At 35.6% G+C, this 20,347-nt stretch overlaps 2 protein-coding genes across 3 annotated transcripts; one reads left to right on the forward strand and one right to left on the reverse strand.

The window, feature by feature from the left end:
* Positions 1-615: 615 nt before the first annotated feature.
* Positions 616-8,357, forward strand: LOC137743590 (developmentally-regulated G protein 3). 2 transcript variants are annotated; one of them, XM_088686408.1, is made up of 11 exons: positions 616-633; positions 670-799; positions 1,322-1,375; positions 1,469-1,642; positions 3,570-3,641; positions 3,900-3,959; positions 5,034-5,143; positions 5,818-6,117; positions 6,865-7,056; positions 7,618-7,669; positions 7,800-8,357. In XM_088686408.1, the coding sequence occupies exons 2-11, from the start codon at positions 758-760 to the stop codon at positions 7,848-7,850; spliced, it is 1,107 nt and encodes a 368-aa protein (XP_088542534.1). In that variant the 5' UTR covers positions 616-633; positions 670-757; the 3' UTR covers positions 7,851-8,357. The 2 variants fall into 2 exon arrangements, with proteins under 2 accessions (XP_088542534.1, XP_068339618.1); XM_068483517.2 differs by lacking the exon at positions 616-633 and having other exon boundaries at positions 640-799.
* A 6,589-nt stretch (positions 8,358-14,946) lies between these two features.
* LOC137709808 (uncharacterized) lies at positions 14,947-18,413 on the reverse strand. The gene is made up of 3 exons (XM_068448795.2): positions 18,246-18,413; positions 16,941-17,171; positions 14,947-15,170 (listed from the first exon to the last, which is right to left on the reverse strand). Exons 1-3 carry the CDS (start codon positions 18,261-18,263, stop codon positions 15,123-15,125), a joined length of 297 nt encoding a protein of 98 aa, XP_068304896.1. The 5' UTR covers positions 18,264-18,413; the 3' UTR covers positions 14,947-15,122.
* Between the last annotated feature and the right edge of the window lie 1,934 nt (positions 18,414-20,347).

Genomic DNA, 20,347 nt, shown 5'->3' on the forward strand with positions numbered 1-20,347 from the left:
TAACCATCCATATTTTATCTTGTTTGATATGATTATATGTCATACACACTTGTAATTGCATGCAAACATAGTCTTCTTTATAGATTAATTAGAAGTATACACAAATACAAAACAATATTTTATTTTTATTTAAAAAAAAAAAACTGAATGTAAATACATAATAATTTGAAAATTTCTAAGATCTTGCAAAATGTAGGAAATCTGAATTATGTTATGAAACTTCAAGATAATACTGATTTCAAAAAAGCTGAATATTCTAACATTGGTACTAAAGTTTGATTCCGATTTTTTAGGATTGGCATTAGAAACCTCCTATCCAATTTGATAAAAAAAATCATCCTTAAGAATAACCACGCTTATGTGTTGCATTTTCTAATCTCTTATATTTAGTTTTTTATGATCGCAACATATCTAATTCCTTGAAATTTGGAAGTTCCTAATCCACAAGCATATGCATGAAATTTTGTCTCAAAAATTTGGAAGTCGCGTATATGGACACACACATGATTTGTAATTTCTCTTGTGGACCGCGCGAAAGGCTAGTTGGAGGGTAAAATGGGGAACTCCACAAATTATTCATAAACGGGTTCGACTAGGACGCGCCCTAACCCTATTTACTTCTGGTACCTTCTGCTCCCTCTCCCTCTCTCTCTCTCTCTCTCTCTCTCTCTCTCTCTCTCGCGGAGTAGCATTTGAGCAGAATCCATTACAGGCCAACTAAACCTTTCCTCTGTTTCGGAGCTAGCGTGCTTCAACAATGGCGACTCTGATGCAGAAAATCAAGGATATCGAAGATGAGGTACTTTTGCCTGCAACCCCAATACCCTCTCTTCTACTTTCTCTGCCAACGACAAACCCTACATTAATTTAGGGAAGATTGAATACTTTATGTATAGCCTTATCACTTGTTAGATGCTTAGGGTTTCAATGTATTTTTTTCTTTTGCAGTTCCTTTTATTCGGTTTCGAGTAATTAACAAAAAAGTTGAATAAAATGTAAATTAGAAGAGGAAACAAAAATTTGTCAAGTAAAAATTTTATTATAGCATTACCAACTCAACTCTCTCCAATCAAGGAAAACGTAATTTGAAAATTTAATTTATTATCTTGTTTTTGTAGACCTGTATGATTATTGATTAACATGTAAAGTTTAGTTTTGGAATAGTTATAGGTCCAGATTTTGGTAAATTTGATTTCTTGTAGTTTCAATTTTCCGTTGAAATGCGTTTATTGTTTTGGAGGTGGTGTTTCTGGAATCTGGATATGTCAGATTCTTTGAGTAGTAACTAGAATTTTAATATTTCTTTACTTATTAATTGCAGATGGCTAGGACTCAAAAGAACAAAGCTACTGCCCATCACTTGGGTTTGCTGAAGGTGAGTTATATTATTTTTCATCATAATGTTCGTCTATATTTTGCCGTGCATGGTCAAATTTTTTGACAATAGTGATCTATCAATTTTTGCTAGGCTAAACTTGCAAAGCTAAGGAGAGATCTACTTGAGCCTCCGTCAAAAGGCGGTGGTGGTGCTGGTGAAGGTTTTGATGTCACTAAAAGCGGAGATGCAAGAGTTGGTTTGGTGGGTTTCCCTTCAGTTGGGAAATCTACACTGCTGAATAAATTAACTGGGACCTTTTCAGAGGTAGAGAACTCTCCATTTATCTCATTTTACACATGATCTATGCGAGGCAAATAAATTTTTTATTTGAAGAGAGACAAAATTATTTTCCAGAGATTCATTATGTTAGGCATGAAAGCATGTAGATTTTGATTGAGATCACTTATTATGTTTAAATGTGGGTCTCCAATATTATGCCAAATTTGATCTTCTAACAATCTGTGCAGTCTACTGGGACTCATTGCCTGGTCTCCCAGAGATTATTTAGAACCGGTTTCTGTCTGTATAGAGATCTTATATACTGTGGAAATTCGTCATTAAAAGTGTAAAAGTTTATTTTAAGTGATGCTATTTTTAAAATATTAGCTGAATTTTCTTCTCTTAGATGGATTAACTTAATGGGGAATTCAGGTCTGCACTAAAACTAATTGAACATAGTGATAAGCCCTCTTTCAGCCTTTGATCTATTTATTCGACAACTTGGCTCATGGACCATACAATTTGCTCTACTCTGATTGATGTTGTTAGAACAGGATGATCTGAGATTATATAGTGGAATGAGATATATGATTTATGTCCAGTGGGAACGTTCTGCTTTGCTGACCTTCATCTTAACTTTTGTATATAAAAGTGACCCTATAGTTTGTTTTTAATATGTAAATGTGTATATTTAGCTGCCTTAGAGTATACATGGATAAGGAAAAATGACATCCCAAAATTCAGAGGAAACTGAAGACACAAAGATGCCAAAAAGTAACACACTACCCTACCCCATAACCTTCCTCCTCCCTAGATTTTTTGAAAGTCAAGTTTCATTCCATTCACACTGCCCAAAAAGTAGCCAGCCCACAACTCCAAGAATTTTTCTCTCCACTTCTCCAAAAGCATAGTGCTTCTCAACAAGCGTGGAAATGCAGAGTATAGAAATCATCTGTTACACAATCAATTTCTGTTGAAGCTTTAAAGTGGTATAACAATGAAAAAATAGGTGGTCAACAAGTGCAACCTCATTCTTGTAAATAAAGTCAAAAGGAAGATAAGCAAACATAGGGCCTCCTCTGGACTATGTCACAAGTATTGACTGTGTCATGAGCTATAATCCAATCTAGAGCTAGAACATCGTGGGAGAGGGTGAGGTTTTTGTCATCCCCGTGGTCTTCAGTTACATCAGAAGTCAGACATCTTACATTCTTCTTTCCTTCTAGTTGTTTTTTTTTTTCCTTGTAATCAGTTGTACTTTTTTATCAGTGGACCTCCTTGTTCACTGATTTTGTGTACCTTTATTTGGTTGAAAGGAGCTATTTTCAAACAAAGAGAATGGAGAGACAGCTCCCATGCCTCCAGATTATTTAAACTTCTCTGGAAAAGAAAGTTCTTACTGGTTGGAAAAGGATTCAACAGAGATCGACAAACAAATTGGCAGTGTTTAGAGTTTAGAGTCCTGAATCCATTATGGCGTAGAAGTTATATGAATTGGTTACTTTTGGATCATCAATCCTCCTAGAACCTAATATTAATGCAGAAATGATAGAAACAATTTATCCTACCTGGAGCCTCAACCACAATATTAGGGCCCCACCCATTTACAGGTTCCTGATATTCTCTTTGGTCTGATGTCTTCCAGGCTTTATATTGCACTGAAACTCCAGGGAACTGTTTGGGAATGGAGGATTGTATTGAAATCCTTTCGAAATTTGATTCCATTTGTACCTTCTGTATGAAAACTTTGGGGTTGGCGGTTTCAAGATTCCCTTGTATGCTTCTAATGTCTATGTGTGTGATAAGACCTAAATTATTGCTTGCTATGTGAAACCTGAATGTTATTATTGTTATTCTTTCCTTCGTTGTGCAGCCATGCAATAAAATGTAGGCTGCCTACTAAGATATATGCTATCATTGCTAAGAAAATTCTTGATATTTTTTGAAGACCACCTAATGTGTTTGTGTACAGGTTGCTTCCTATGAATTCACTACTTTAACTTGCATACCAGGAGTGATCGTGTATCGAGGTGCGAAAATTCAGGTACTATAACATTTTGCTTTATTTGTTACATTTGCTTATATAATTGGAATTTTTATAATTTAGTTGGTGGTTACAGTTTTGCGTTTTTTTAGATTTGGAATTCTTGTACGTATGTCTGTTTGTTTGTGCGTGTGTGTTTTATAAGCTCTTTCCCAATAAAGAGAAGTTTTTGATATACCCAAAATAGCTGTTCTAGATTTATGATCCATTTGCTCCCTTACAATAAATATTTTTTAATTGTCGCACTTCAATTTGCAGTTGTTAGATCTCCCTGGAATTATTGAGGGTGCTAAGGATGGAAAGGGTAGAGGAAGACAGGTAAAATGTGATATTTATTTCTCATTGTGCTACCGTAACATGCTGATTTATTTAAGTGCACTTATTTCTTATACTCTTTTTTGTTTTTGATGTCTGCATTCCGATGTTAAATCATAGAACCCGTATAATAACATTTCTCCTTTGTCTTTTTGATAACCGAAACTCATTTAAACCTTTTATAACTTCAGTCGTTATCTTTAACATCATCCTGTGTATTTCCTTCGTCCTTCCTCACTTCTTTCACATCTTCCTCCTCTTCTCTCCTTCTCCCCTCTTCCCTGTCACTTTTCCATTAAACAAATTAGAAAAAGAATAAAAGTGTGTCACCAAACAGGCCCTTATTTTATTTTTTTTGGTTTGAACTTGCTGTTTTCTTTCTCTTCTGTCTGTCCTTTTTTCGAGCAAGGATTATATTCATTTTACATCAGTACAATTTTTTTTCAGTCAGAAGCCTCTCATATAATTGTCTTCTTTTTTCTAGCCAAACCATACAGTTTGTATATATGCTTCAATAACCTGTCCATGTCCATGCAAAGTAGGCTATAATTTACAAGGCCGCTGGACAAGACCTGAACAAGGGTGTTTTCTATGAATATAGACGCTTGCCCTAAGAAGCTCAGTTTTCCTTGCAAGAAATTTATACATTATGTTGTTAGATAGACCAAACAACTTTCGAATAATTAGATGACTAATATTGCACCCTTGCATGGATTTACAAGTGTTCTGATGGTTTTTGATCATGCAAGTGTATGGAATGGCTTCCAGAAAGATAGGTTTGCATAAAAATGATCTTGGGTAGTTTATAAGGATCTGGACTAACATACTTTTGCAAAAGGACTTTCCTTATATGTTATGAACTTTTTCTAGTAGTGAAACATGCTTGAGGTATATTTTCATTTTGGCTGTGATTAATGTTGTTATAATTTGTTTGATATGTCGCACTAATGAAGGCTTGAGATATGTCAGAGATTGTTGGAATACAGAAAATGAGTTGTTCTTCTTCCCCTTTTTCTCTGTGCATGGGTGTTCGTTATATGCTTTTAGATTCACTTGTTGAACTTTCATGGCATCCAGGTTATCAGCACTGCTAGGACATGCAATTGCATTTTAATTGTTCTTGATGCAATAAAGCCAATAACTCACAAGCGTCTAATTGAAAAAGAGCTCGAGGGATTTGGCATAAGGTCAGCTATAGCTTTGTTTCTGATCGCTATAGCTTTGTTATTTAGTTACTTCAGTTTAGCAGATCTTAAGGTCATTTATGCATTGGTCAGTATGCATAACTTTCAGAAGTTCTCCTTTTCATTTACATAATTTGAATCTGCTGGATTTTCAAAATTTGGTTGTACCTTTGCTCTACGTTTTGATAACATCATATAAACTCTTTTTGCAAGCCTTCACGTGATACTGATTCAACATTTTTTTAATATAAAAATAAAAATTTGATTGAAATATTCCTGGGATCTACATTTCTGTGGATTATGCGTTGTTGAATTAGCTGGTAAAGGCTTGTCTGGATTTGAAACCTTTTTCATAATGCTTCTTCAAAGCTTTTTTCCCCTTTAGTAAACGTCAGAGGCTATTAATCCTTCCTTTTATCAAATATGGATTGTTTTGCTGCAAACACCATGCCTAGTGAGTTAGTTGACAAAACCTATAAGTTACATGCTGGTGACAGTTTATTCAAGTGTCCACTTATGTACACAGGTAATGCTTACAATATTTTTTTTTATGTGTATATGAGTATATCTAGATGTATGTGCATGTAATCTTTCTCACATTGTCTAGCCTCTTTGCTCGTACATTCTCTTCCTAGATAGTTTATACTTATAATTAGCTAAATGCTTCTTGTGAGCAGGTTAAACAAGGAACCACCTAACCTTACATTCCGGAAGAAAGATAAAGGTGGTATCAATTTCACTTCAACGGTTACAAACACACATCTGGATCTTGAAACTGTGAAGGCAATATGCAGTGAATACAGAATTCACAATGCTGATATCACTCTTAGGTTTGATGCAACTGCCGATGATCTCATTGATGTTATTGAAGGCAGTAGGATATATATGCCTTGCATCTATGTTGTGAACAAGATTGATCAGATTACACTTGAAGAGCTTGAGATTTTGGATAAACTTCCTCACTACTGTCCTGTCAGGTAATCTTTTATTTAATACCATAGTTTATGGTTTCATACTGGATTATTGTAGCAAAATCTTGGTTATTTGAAATTTTTTGATGATCCATCTACCTCTCTTTAGAGAATTTGAACTTCAGTTTATTGTTGAGACATAATACGTTGGAAACTCTAATTCAAAATATTAAAGCCTGTTAGGGGAGTAGGCCTAATGTAATTTTGAAACATTACTGGCAGAGGACATTTTCGATGTTTGAGAACTCTACAATGCATCAGTAAAAAATATTAAAGCCTGTTAGAGGAATAGGCCTAGTGTCGAAACATTGCTTGCAGAGGACACTTTCAATGTTTGACTGCTCTACAATGCATCAGTTATCAGGAGTTTCTATGGAAAACATTGTAATTGAAGCATATATAAAACATTGGAATTGAAGCACATGAAAAACATTGTAATTCTGAATAATGCTTAATTAAACACCAGACTCGGTGTTAAAACAGTTTGCAGTTACACGAAGCATGGCAAAATGAATAAATTTCAATAATAGTGCACAGCTTCTAGTCATTGATCCAGTTGGAGTTGGATTGTGTAGCGCCCATGAATCATTGTTTAGATTTGTTTTTCCTTGGAAAGATTTGTTATTATATTAATGCTTCTGTTTCTTTTTAACTTTTCTTCATTTTCTGGTATAGTTTGGCTGGCATATAATTTCAGAAATTATTGTTTAGTAGTTTTGTTAACTTGTGCAATTTTCCATGACTGATCTGCAGTGCTCACCTGGAGTGGAACCTTGATGGTTTGCTGGAGAAAATATGGGAGTATCTTAATTTAACTCGCATATATACAAAACCTAAAGGGATGAATCCAGACTATGAAGACCCTGTGATCCTATCATCTAAGACAAGGACTGTTGAGGATTTCTGCGAACGGATTCATAAAGATTTTATTAAACAATTTAAGTAGTAAGTACCTCTCTTAAATTTTCTTAATTTTGAACCATTTAATGTTTTATTGTTTTTTAAAATGATATCAAGCACTCTGAAAACGGAGAAGGGTTCTTTAGGCACTTGTGTCAACAGCTGTGCAAAATTAGAGCTTTAAGTAAATATAGGCTTCCATGTTCTTTGGAAGTTTCAACTAAATGGTATGTTACTTCTAGACATTAAAAGACTCTTCCATCTTTTTCGGATTTGAAAATGATAACACCAGCTTCTTGGGAAAGGAAAAAGGTGCTTGTGTCAACTTCCATGCGAAGTTAACGCTTTAAGGTGGACACAGATTTTATGTTTGCATTGTAGTTTTAATTTGGTGGCGGTATGTTACTTTTTGGACATTGAAGTATTTTTCATCCATCTTCAAATATATAGCAGTTCAGAATCTGTTTCTTTCCTTTCTTTAGTGGTTCAAAATCTGGCATTTGTTTATTCCCATTTAAATCTGGTTGCTATACTTGAGACGTTCCGCAGACACTTTTATATGGCTCATTGTTTCATTTACAGTTAACTTTGGTTTCTATTTTGCAGTGCTCTTGTTTGGGGGTCAAGCGCGAAGCACAAGCCCCAAAGAGTTGGCAAGGTTGGTTAGTTAAAATATTAAATATATGCAACACCATGGTCATCTCTTCGACTTGCGACTACTTGATTTATTTCTATTAATGGACGTTGACTGTTAAATAAGATGCAAATTTGCTGCATTGACACAACAGGAACATCTGCTTGAAGACGAAGATGTTGTTCAGATTATCAAAAAGGTGTGATTTGGTGCAAAGTCGGAAAGTCTTATAACCAGCATATCAGGAAGCATCTTGAGATGAAGCTTTTCTTTTCTCCCGACTGGATCATTTGTATTTTGTAGACCGTACAGCACTCCTCCGGTGTCTGCTTATTTGGGGTGTAAGGCTAGCCAGAACTTGAGGCAGTTTGATATTTAGTATCATACTGCACGTCATAAAATTTGTTTAGTTTGTAGTATAAAAAGTATCATCCATTACAAAGTTCAGAGGATTAAACGAAGTTCACTTTTAAGAAAGTAACGGAAGTGAGATGCTCGAGGCGTGATGTTACAACGAATTGTGGATTACTGCAGTAATGCCGTCAATAGTAATAGAGCCTACCGCCTCCGAGGATCGCTTCTGTCTTGGGCTTGGTTTGTTTCCCTTGCTTTAGCTATTTAGATAAGTCGTCTAATTTTTGCAAGTCCAAAGAGCTCAAAAAATGGGACAAGGAAGCTCTTATTTTATGGTAAGTTTTGTATTCTTGGTTTACTGCGATCACAATGTGCGCTACATTTGGTTGGGGTAGATAATGATGGATTAGTCCAGTTTAAGGAATGAAGAAGGGGAAAGGGGTGAAAGTTGATGAGCAGACAGAAGTCACGAGACGAAGGCAAGGAAGTAAAAAAAATACATAATATATAATGGGGTGTGCTATGCACGTACTTTTTTGTACTTCTCACGTGCCCTTTGTAAATTTTTTTATCTTTTTCAATTCATCTGATTTGATGATTGAAAATTAGAAAGATGTGTGAGAAGTAAAAAGAGGTTTGTGGATATTACACCCCTATATAATAACCAAATTGTCTATTTTTCACGTTTTAGTCCATTAATCATTTAAAATTGTTAGCCAATTCGTAAATGATTGAGACATCTAATTGTGGTTCGGTTTTGCCAAAATCGAAGTCGAACCAAAACTTATGTTCGGTTCGATTTTCTTTCGATTTTTTTGGTCTGGTTTTTCAGTTTTGGTTTCAATTTTTTTTTTTTTATTTATAAAACTTGATTTTTTTTTTTTTTAATATAGAATTTAGAAAAGAGGCTTGTATTGGTAGATTAATAATAAGAAAATGGGGAAAGTGGGAAAGTGGGAAGGTAGTTCTACATATAAAGATCATATAAACCAATTTTATTATATTAACAACCTCAATTGCAAAGAAAAATGATAACCATATCCCTTTCAAAAACAAACACACAGAGAAGCTCTTCCAAGTTCCAAAGCCTTATATAACTTTCCTCTATAACCAATGAAATATCCTCCCTAGTTGAACCAAGTATGCTCCTTCAAAACGCCCGAGGCTTTGTTTCAAACTTGGCAACAAAGTTTCACAAAAAAAACATTATGGGCATACATTCATTAAGTAAAGGGATTCAGTTCGGTTTGGTTCGGTTTCCAAACCTCCAAAATCGAAACCACACCAATAAAGTTCAGTTCGATTTGGTTTTTCCTTTTTCAGTTTGGTTTTATTTTCAATTTTTGGTTTTTCGGTTTCAGTTCGGTGTTCGGTCTCGGTTTTTTTTCGGTATTCAATTTTTTGAACTCACCCCTAGCTAAAAAGACTCTGTGTGAGCTCATTGTTCAATTAGGAAAATCTATAAATGGAACAACATAGATCGTGTGGACAGTTACAAAACAATGTAGAACAAGCCCCATAAGTAGTCCCATTATTTTGTGCCTTTTCGTTAAGGCTGTGTGTGTGTGTGTGTGTGTGTATTGTGCCTTTTCGTTAAGATCCGTGTATATGTATATGTGTGTGTGTGTACACACACACATACATACATATATACATATATCGATACCTTATTTGAATTGTCTATGTATCATTCATAGATCATCTTTTCAAAAAATTAGACAAGTCTAAAACCATTAAGATATTCAATTGTAGTAAAGATAATGGACGAATACGTTTTTTTTCAAAGAAACATTAAAATGACTATCATTTAATCTGTCACATGGTTTTCGACTTGAAAACTCTGTATGTAGGATGTTTTTTTTACTCAATGGAAGAGGGGCTAGAAACTATCCAAAAATCCGTCGGAATATTCTTGTCAAGATGCAGCCATTGGTTCTTCAACAAAATGTGACACATGTACTAATATTGATCCTTCTGTACCATACTACTAGTGTCACATCCCGGCCCGGGGCAGACCACTTCCCGGGCCCGCTCCATCACCGTAGCACGATATTGTCCGCTTTGGGCCCCGACCACGCCCTCACGGTTTTGTTTCTGGGAACTCACACGAGAACTTCCCGATGGATCACCCATCCTGGGAGTGCTCTAGCCCCCTTCTCGCTTAACTTCGGAGTTCCTACGGAACTCGAAGCCAGTGAGCTCCCAAAAGGCCTCGTGCTAGGTAGGGATGAGAATATACATTTAAGGATCACTCCCCTGGGCGATGTGGGATGTCACAACTAGTACTGTTGGACCCAATTATCTCACAAACTAAGGGTAGAAAGAAGGATAATGTAATACCCTGAAAATTTTAAAGATATGAATTAGATAATATAATTATGAATATGTGGAGAAAATCGAAAATAAATCAATTTATGGTTATGAAAATAGAATTGGGAATTTTAAAGTTTTATTTCTAGAAATTATTATAATTTACATCGTAGATTTTATCGGTACGTGGGAAAAGAAAAAAAGGCCCTAGTGGTATAACGTAGATATACGAGGACGTATTTTATTCTCATATATCTTGTCGTATTTCTTAGCATAATTTGATAGAATTCAATTCTATGAGTGTGCAGGCGAAAACCGTTCGTCAAACGAAATTATAATGAATAAAATAGAAGTGAACAAAAGTAAAGGCAAAATAGTCATTTAACCATGATTTGGAAAATTCTAGACTTTGGGGTGTTGTAATACCCCACATCATCCAAGGGAGTGGATCCTGTAAGCCTTATATGTATATTCTCATCATTACCTAGCACAAGGCCTTTTGGGAGCTCACTAGCTTCAAGTTTCATAGAAAATCCGAAGTTAAGCGAGTTCGCGCGAGAGCAATCCCAGGATGGGTGACCCATTGGGAAGTTCTCATGTGAGTTCCCAGAAACAAAACCGTGAGGGTGTGGTAGAGACCTAAAACTGACAATATCGTGCTACGGTGGAGTTGAGCCCGGGATGTGACAATGTTGTGGTAAAAATATGCCACGGGAGTGGCTAACAGAAAGAGGGGGGAGAGGGTGACCAATGGGGAGAAAGAATTAGGAGGCGAAATGAGAGAAAAGAGAAACAAAGGATCGGGACCCGGGTCTTGGTGACTCGACCCGATCGGCGCCCATACATGTTTCCGACGGGTTTTCACCCCTTGTTAACGTGAATTACATCAAACAACCACTTGGAAACCCCTCCACGACCTTCCCTTTTCCTATTACATCCCAAAAATATATGGATTTGGAATTTAAATAGAGAGAAACCGCACGGTGGGGTGTGGCGGGTATGTGTTCGAATAAACTAAATTTGAAGCAAACTACATCCATCTCCACCACCATTAGACTCTCTTTGAAGTCTAGAACAAAGCCCAAACAATGGTAGGGGTGGTGGAGCACCGGAGGTGACGTTTTTAGGCCACCCATTTATAGGGTTTCCGACGGGTTCAAGGCAAATTTGGAGCCTTTATAGGCCAAATTGGACTTGGCCTCAGGTATAACGTTTGCTTAACTCTTTGAGATCTTCATTTTTGTAATTTTTGAGAATTTTTAGAAATAACTGAATCTTCCGGCGAGCCAGGGCTGCCAGCTATAGGTGCGGCCACGCACGACCAGGGAGCCGACGTTGCCATTTTTCATGTAAATTTCGATATTCTGAATCTCTAATTGGTAACCATTTGATATGAATTGGATTATGAAGGTTAGTGTTGAATATGGTGGTTACTATAATACATTTGGAAATTGGTAAATAATGAATTGTGAACTACGAATGGCTTGATCGCTGTCTAGGGTACGTAGGCAGTATAACGAGATGTTAGATGTAGCCATAAAACAAGTAAGATTAAATAATTAAGAATTAATTTCTGATAAGGAGTTGAGTTATTAGAAGTAAATTTTGATTTAATAGAAAGCCTAGGCACATGCCTTGTAAATTAATTATGTTTATGTTTATTGAGATGGAGTTAAGGAATTTAAATAAAGAATCGTGATTTAAAATTTCGCGAAATAAAGCAAAGTTTTTGGGCCGTCACCAATATCATTTCCCGAAATTAATATTTTTGAGCCCGAGGCGTGATAGATAATATTAGTAGTTTGAAAAGAAAGCTGGCGGAAAATTCTTGTCACGATGGAAATGTTGCTTCCTCTACAAAAGGTGACTCTTTACTATTACTTTTGGACCCAAATATCTCACAAACGAGTAAAAAGGACAATATTAGCAGTTAAAAAATGATGAAATGTGGTATTGAGTGGGTTCAACAAAAGGAGAAAAGAAAATGTCGTTCATGCAATAAGTTAGTACGACATGATACAAGAAATTGTCCATCAAATCTAAAAAGAAGAAAGATCGAATCAACTAAAGAATGCAAGTCAAATTAACTTTTTTTTTTTTTGTTGATATTTTCCAATGTTAGGTTACCTATTTGTGTATAATATATATATTTTTTTTTGTTATTTGTATCATGGAATGAGGAACAAGAAGATTTGGGCTAATATGTGGAGAGTGATGACCAAGAATATTCGGAGAGTGATGATGTTTAAGTTTTGTAGGATAGATTGTCACTGAGTTGTGCTATTTTGTTGCAGTTTTCACTTTTCATAGTTTCTAAAATTAGTTTTATTTTGTTAAAGTTCATGCTAACAGTGTCTTGGAATTGGTTATTGTTTATTAACATTATTGAGACTTGACAAAGTCGATTTCCGTGAAGCTTTATGAGAGAGAGATATTTGATTTTTATTTTATTTTCATTTTTTTTTATAACCAAAATGCGAAATAAGAATTTTTACCATACTTCTATAATCCACTACAAAAAAGAATATCAGAAATTTATAATAAAATCACAAAACTTAAAAATTCTATTTTAACTTATAATTTATACAAAAAGCAAAAATCCATGATAGTTGGGGTGAAATTGGTACCAAACGGAATATCTTGGAATTAAAAATCCATATATCTGCTTGTCTGACTAGTCAGCAACACCAATCAACTAAGATCAAATATATTAGTTTGCTAACAGAGGAAGTAGTCAATTTACAGTTCAATTTATTGAAGTGTTTCTAGTTAACTAAGGCCAGCTCAGTGAACATTTTAACTCTGACAAGCTTAGTTGCATTGACTTACTATTTGCAATGACGAACATATATCACGAGCTAAAAGTAAGACAAGTAAACTTGAGCAATAAACTGCACATGGAGTTTTTTATCGAAAAAACCCACCTCTGGGTTAAAAAATTAAGAACTCTCCACTAAGTCCAATCCACTAGTGTAAACAAGATTCTTACATAGTACCACGCCAAGCTCAATTCTTAGACCTAGTTCACGGAGCAACCTTACCTTTGTGCAAACTTGCCTTACACGAGAAGGATTTCTTTGGTCTTCATGAAGTGATAGCTTTTCCTGAGCTCTTCACCTTGTGGCACCAAAATGGTGTTGTCTCCAGTCTTCACAAGATGGCAACTCTTCTTGAACTCTTCACCTTGTGGCATCAAGACTAACACACAAACTATGCATAGATGATATGATGATGATTTGTAGATCTGGATTCAAATGTCCAATCAGTTTCTCCATTCAAACAGTTGAAGGAAGAAACTGACGAGAATCTAAAAATGGGTCAGTTCAAAAATTTGAAACTAGAAAAACTTGACCAAAACCATAAATCAAAATCACAAAAACAATGTTACCCTAATATGAAACTATTTAGGTGTTTAGTGCATGAGTGTGATTTTGTGGCTAAGGTTTTTGATGAAGAACTCAAGGAGGCAGCTCAAAACTAAAACAACTCTTTTCTGAAAATGAAATCTCCTAGCCAAGTTGAATTGAAACCCTAGATTGAGTTAAAGCGGGATTGATGTTCAGACAACAAAAGGACTAGAAAAGCCACATGTCATGTGCAAAATCAATCTAGAAAGATCTAGGGTTGAAAAACAATTTTCAGGAAAAAGCTGTTAGATGGCTCATGTGGGTTGTCTTAAAGTGTGTGTGCCAACTTGCGTGAAAGTAGCAAGAAGTTTTGAAGAGACAGAACCACTAGACAGAATGAACTGGAAATAATAGCGTGAAATGCATATGAGTGAACAAACCTTGATGTGAGAAGTTAAGCTCTTGAAATGATATTTCCAGCAACAAGATCTCAAAGTAGAATTTTAACCCTAAATCTAACTAGAGCATGGTGGTACAATTATAGCATTTGAAAAGGGAAGCCAAACAATAATTCTAGACTTCACAGGGTGCGATGGTTGTTTATACTAAAATCACAAAACTTTAAAAAGTTCATTATGTGTAAAAACTAAACCTTTAAAGTTCATTATGTGTAAAAACTGAACCAAATAGGGTTCCTCGAAAAGCCAAAATTCACTTGCTCTTCTTCGGTTCTTTTGTGTAATCTGAGTGAGAGAGAGAGATTTGATTGAAATACTTTTTTTTTTAATTCAAAAAAAGAATTGGCATTAAAACGAAAATCACAAGTACAACCTTTTCCAGTACAATAAAAGTTAAAAGCAAGAAGGGCACTAGTAGGTAAGCAGTAATCCCAAACAAGTGGCGATTCCAAGAAAAGACCAATGTAAGCCAAGACATCCGCGACAAAGTTAGCCTCACGGTAAATATGGTTTCACTCGACTTGCCTGAAGGAGCAAGCAATTGAGAGTCTTTGCATTGAGGAGCAAGCATTTGATTTATTTTAATTCCAAAATTAAAAATCCATGTCAACTATCATCTAAGCCATTGAGTCTTCGCATTGAATGGCTAAAGACTTGTGTCAAAAATTGTGTCAAAAATGTGGTGCCACAGATACGCCCTATATATAGTGGTACATACATATATAGTAATTTTGTACAATTCATATAAGATTACTAGAGCAGTAAAAGCACCAAAGGAAGAAATCTTGCATTTAGAGGCCAAGACAGCATTATTAAAGCAGAGAGCAACAACTTGAGGAAAGTAAAATCAGATAAAAACCACTAATCACCGAATCCGATAAATACATCACAAGCACATCGTTATCGTGCTAAGAAAAAGAAGCCAATACTAGTTTTATCAAGTACAAACCAATGAAAGACATAACAAGGGTAGGGAGCAGTAGAGGTAATCTTCGAGCACATACATCATCAGGCTTTCACACAACAGTTGAAGTAGCTGAAAATGCTCCGTCGAGACTGTTAGCAAAATACAAATATAAAAACACAATTACGTTAATAAAACCCAAATTAAAGATTGAAGTTGTCAACAATAAGCAGCAGCACAATTTATAATCCTTTCCCGTGTAAAGATATATATCCCTCTAAAAAGAAAGTTTCAAATTCAAAATAAGTGAAAGGACACTTGATTACCAAGTAGCTGAGTCAAATCCTTTCCTTTCACCATCACTACTCACTAGGGCCCCGCTTATAAAAAGTTGGATCCATACTAATTACTTTATCAGTTTTCTTTTCTTTGTTTATATAAATGATCGGCCACTTAGTACTACGTTCTAGTCATATTCCTCTTTCACTTGTAAGTGAGAGATCTTAGGTTCGAATATATGAAAAAGAAAAACGATTGAAAACGACATGAATACCATAACAAACAATACCATTGGGATAATGATCCAATAGATCAGATGATGCATATAATCTTGTGTTCTCCCCTCCAAAGTCCAAACACACACCAACAAAATTAAAATCAAAATGGCCGGTGCACATGCACCACTTGGACTTGCGTGTAAGTATCTAGGATCACTCATTCAATTGTTTTTCTAACACACAGAGACAGAATATCTTCCTTCTTTTTAATAAAAAAGAAATATTATTTTTATGGCCCAGACCTAGAGCATTAGAGCACCTCATCTCATGCATGTGCAACCACTAGTCTTTTAGGATGGAATGTATGTATCCTTGATACATGTACTAAGAACATTCTATATTATTTCTCTAAGTGCAACTATCTGAGTTCCTTCTGCCATTTAACAGTAAAGTTGGCACAATCTCCATTTAATCGGATTTTCCCAGGAATTTTCTGTATATTAAACAAACAAGCTTTCTTCTGCAACTGTCTCAGACCATGTGACTGTGCGACCCTCACACACAAAAACACAACGAATTTTGCGTTTTTATTATATCTTAGATGACTCCTACCCTGTATTAAACTCCCAGGAAAAAAGAATTTTAATCCATCCTATGCACTCCTCAGGGGGCAAACAATCTTTTAAAGGTATGAAATTTGGATGAAGCTTACAACAACAACATAGCCATCCCACTAAGTGAGGTCGCTGTATGAATCCTAGAACACCATTGCACTCGGTTTTGTGCCACATCTTCCAAATTTGGATGAAGCTTGAAAATTATTTTTAAAAGTGATCACGAATCATCAACTACGACCAGAATGAACCTCCTTGACCAAATCAGGTGAATTTTTTCTTTAAATATAATAACCACAAAGCCAAAAAATCTTCATGAAAACAGATGCATCAATTCAATGGTCATTGCTCAACCTAACTAAAGTCAGCAATTAGAATTAGGCTTATTGAATTATGTTAAAATAAGTGCATCAAAAGTCCCTTAAGGGTGTGGATTCATTGCTACGTAGCACTCATTCATTAGATTTGATTTTACAACTGTTTACATCTTTTATTTTCAATCTCAGTCATTCATTTCCCGAACCACTTAATGCGACGTAGTCTTGAAGAAAATTTGTAAATTACATGTCAATACTATATTAGATAGCACCTATAAAAGGGTAGTCCATTCCCCAACCCCCACCCATCCTTCAAGTGCCAGTGCTACCACATGCTCATAATTCATAAAGCTTCATTTATAAGTACACCAACTACTCCTGCTACTACTTGTATATGTAGTTGTATATTCAATAATTATATTCAATAATTGCATGTTTAATACCAAGCAAAAATAAAAAAAATAAATTTGAAAGAAAAGGGAAAGGAGTCATACAGTTGGAGAGTGGGAGGTCTGCTGGTAATGGGGTTCATTGTGAACAGCGCCCACATTAGCAGTGTTCGAGGCAACGAGTTCTTCTTCATTTCCAAGACTGGCTCTGGAAACATCTCTCTTGTTTTGCTTCCTCATTTCCCTTATTTTTGAGAAATCAAGAGAATAGTCTGGCACTTGCCCCTTCTGATCCCAGTCCCCGAATTGCGGCACTGACAACCATGGCGCATTTTTCTGCATTCAACAAACAAACAAACTAGTTAATTGACTGACGTTGGACGAGTTCAGATTTTGAGATTTGTGTAGCAGATAGATTATCCAACAACGATAATTAATGTGGCGGCACTGCTCACCATCCACTCATAGGTAAGACTAAAAGTGACTTCAAAAAACCACAATTAAAGTCTCTGTTGGTGGAGGGAAACATGAAACAAAAAATTCAATCACTAATCTCATCAATCACTCCTATGGATTTATTGAAGTGAATTGTAAGAAAGAGTTTGGGGAAGACCAAGCCAACGGACGGCGGACTTTATAAGATTTTGGTTAATAGGATGTGGCCTATGGATACCGTGATACGATATGACACGAGAAAAATCTTTAAAAAGTAGGATACTGTACGCAATAGATATGACAATTAAAAAAAAGTAACTTGGGTAAAGATTCAAACTTTGAAAACAAATTCCTGATTTTCCACTTGCAATTCCAAAATTCATTCACCCCCAAAAATTGTCAAATTGTATACAGCAGGAGGGCTCTAAAGCTGATTGTGACAAGCATTGAAATTATAAAAAAATAAAAAAAACCAAAATTATATAAAACAGGTAATAACTTTGACTGTATCTTGATACATCAAAACCAATTCAACACCCAAGTTTTTCTGATCTGAATTAAGACAAACAAGAACAAGGAAAATGGACCGATAATTAATTCAAACCATATTCATGGATCTAATTAATTTTCTCTCCAATTTCAAGCAAATAAAGAAATTAAACAGATTTCACAACCAACCCCAATCCCCTGGCCGCAATAAATAAAAGCCCAAAAATTGTTTATGCTCTGTTTGGTTACCCAGAAAACGCAGGAAGAAAACAAAACATACTATGTTTCTGAATCCAGAGTAGAGCTATTTGCATACGCAAAGAAAATTAGCTAATTGTGTTTTGCTTTGTTTCTCCTTCTGCAAGAAAAACGAACTCAAACATGCACTCATAAACACACGCCCAAATTTTCCTACACTTTTCCCACAAGTTCATTTTTTCCGAGAAACCAAACAACGAATAGGAGAGAGAAGAAGAAGAGAACCACCTCCTTTCGATCCTCCATGAGATAAAGACTCGTCTCAGATCCTCCACCTTTATAATTGTCAAGATAAATAAAATACAACGAAAATAGTTAAAAGTAAAAATAAAAATAAAAACCCAGAAAAGTTGAGAGCTTTGCTGAGAGGGAAAGCAGAGGAGAGCAGACAGTACCAACATAGCACGGCAAACAAATATATTTATAAGATTGCATTTACGGTAATAGTCCTCTTCTTGCCGTTCATTTACATAAATGCCACTTTCGTGACTCACTTTACTTTATGTCTCTGTCTTTTTTTCTTTTTTTTCTTTTTTTTTTTTGAGAAACGCTTTGCTTTGTGTCTTTCGGCTTTTTACTTTTACTTGCACGTGTACGGATGGAATAAAATATCTTAAAAATCAAATACCAAAACTATACAGAAATTGAACGGAAAAAATATTGAACCAAACAACAACAACAACAACAAAACATTTTTCACTAAGTGGGGTTAGCTATATGAATCATAGAACGCTATTGCGCTCAGGTTTTGTGTCACGTTAGATCCAAGTATCTAAGTTTTTTTCTTAGAGTCTCTTCCAAAGTCTTTCTAGTTCTTCTTCTACCCTATCGCCCTAAACCTCTATCCCGTAATCACATCTTTTAACCGGAGCTTCAATAGGACTTCGTCCAAACCACCGTAACCGATTTTCTCTCATCTTTCCTTCAATTTCAACTACTCATACTTTACCTTGGATATCTTCATTCCTAATCTTTTCCTTTCTCGTGTGCCCACACATCCAATGAAGCATTCTCATCTCCACTACACTCATTTTGTGTACGTATTGATGCTTCACTGCCCAACATTCCGTGCCATAAAGCATTGCTGGCCTTATTGACGTCTTATAAAATTTTCCTTTGAGCTTCATTGGCATACGATGGTCACACAACACGCCGGATGCACTCTTCCACTTCATCCATCCAACTTGTATTCTATGGTTGAGGTCTTCATCCAACTTTCCGTTCTTTTGCAAGATAGATCCTAGGTAGCAAAAGTTGTTGCTCTTTTGTACTTCCTAATCTTCAATCCTCACACCTAACTTATTTGAGCCTTCATTTGCACTCCATATACTCTGTCTTGATCGACTTAAGCGAAGACCTTTAGATTTCAACACTTCTCTCCAAAGGTTAAGCTTCGTATTTACTCATTCTTGAGTTTCATCTATCAACACTACATAGTCTACGAAAAGCGTACATCAAGGAATATCATGTTGAATATGTCCCGTTAACTCATCCATTACCAATGCAAAAATGTAAGGACTTAAAGATGAGCCTTGATGTAACCCTACAGTTATGGGAAAGCTTTTGGTTTGTTCTTCATGAGTTCTTGTGACAGTCCTTACTCCATCATACATATCTTTTATAGCTTGGATATATGCTACTCGTACTTTTTTTTTTCTAAAATCCTCCAAAGAATGTCTCTTGGAATCCTACCATACACTTTTTCCAAATCTATAAAGACCATGTGCAAATCCTTTTTCATACCTCTATATTATTCCATCAATCTTCGTAAGAGATAGATTGCCTCCATAGTTGAGCGCCTTGGCATGAACCCGAATTGGTTGTCTGAGACCCGTGTCTCTTGCCTCAATCTATACTCAATTACTCTCTTTCAAAGTTTCATTGTGTAACTCATTAACTTAATACCCCTATAGTTCATGCAATTTTGTATGTTGTCCTTGTTCTTGTAAATAGGCACCAAAGTGCACTTACGCCACTCATTTGGCATCTTTTTCATTTCCAAAATCCTATTGAAAAGGTCTGTGAGCCATGATATACCCGTCTCTCCCAAGACTTTCTACACTTCGATCGGTGTATCATATGGGCCCACTGCTTTTCTATGCTTCATCTTTTTCAATGCTACAACCACTTCCTCTTTCCTAATTCGGTGGTAAAAGGAGTAGTTTCTACACTCTTTTGAGTTACTCAACTCTCCCAAGGAAGTACTCATTTCATGTCCTTCATTGAAAATATTATAACCTCTCCATCTGTCTTTGACCGTGTTCTCACATGTCCTTCATTGAAAAAATACTAAACCAAAATTACCAAAAATACCAAAAAATCTGGTACCA

Source organism: Pyrus communis, chromosome 15, assembly GCF_041283825.1.
Source record: "Pyrus communis isolate YQ-2024b chromosome 15, ASM4128382v1, whole genome shotgun sequence".
NCBI classification, from domain to species: Eukaryota; Viridiplantae; Streptophyta; class Magnoliopsida; order Rosales; family Rosaceae; genus Pyrus; species Pyrus communis.

Coding starts and splice junctions, on each gene's coding strand:
- LOC137709808 (XM_068448795.2), bottom strand. Junction 15,171..16,940: donor AGACCTCCCACTCTCCAACT/GTATGACTCCTT, acceptor TTTTGCTAACAG/TCTCGACGGAGCATTTTCAG.
- LOC137743590 (XM_088686408.1), top strand. CDS start 758: ATGGCGACTCTGATGCAGAAAATCAAGGATATCGAAGATGAG. Junction 1,643..3,569: donor TAACTGGGACCTTTTCAGAG/GTAGAGAACTCT, acceptor GTTTGTGTACAG/GTTGCTTCCTATGAATTCAC. Junction 7,670..7,799: donor AGCCCCAAAGAGTTGGCAAG/GTTGGTTAGTTA, acceptor TTGACACAACAG/GAACATCTGCTTGAAGACGA.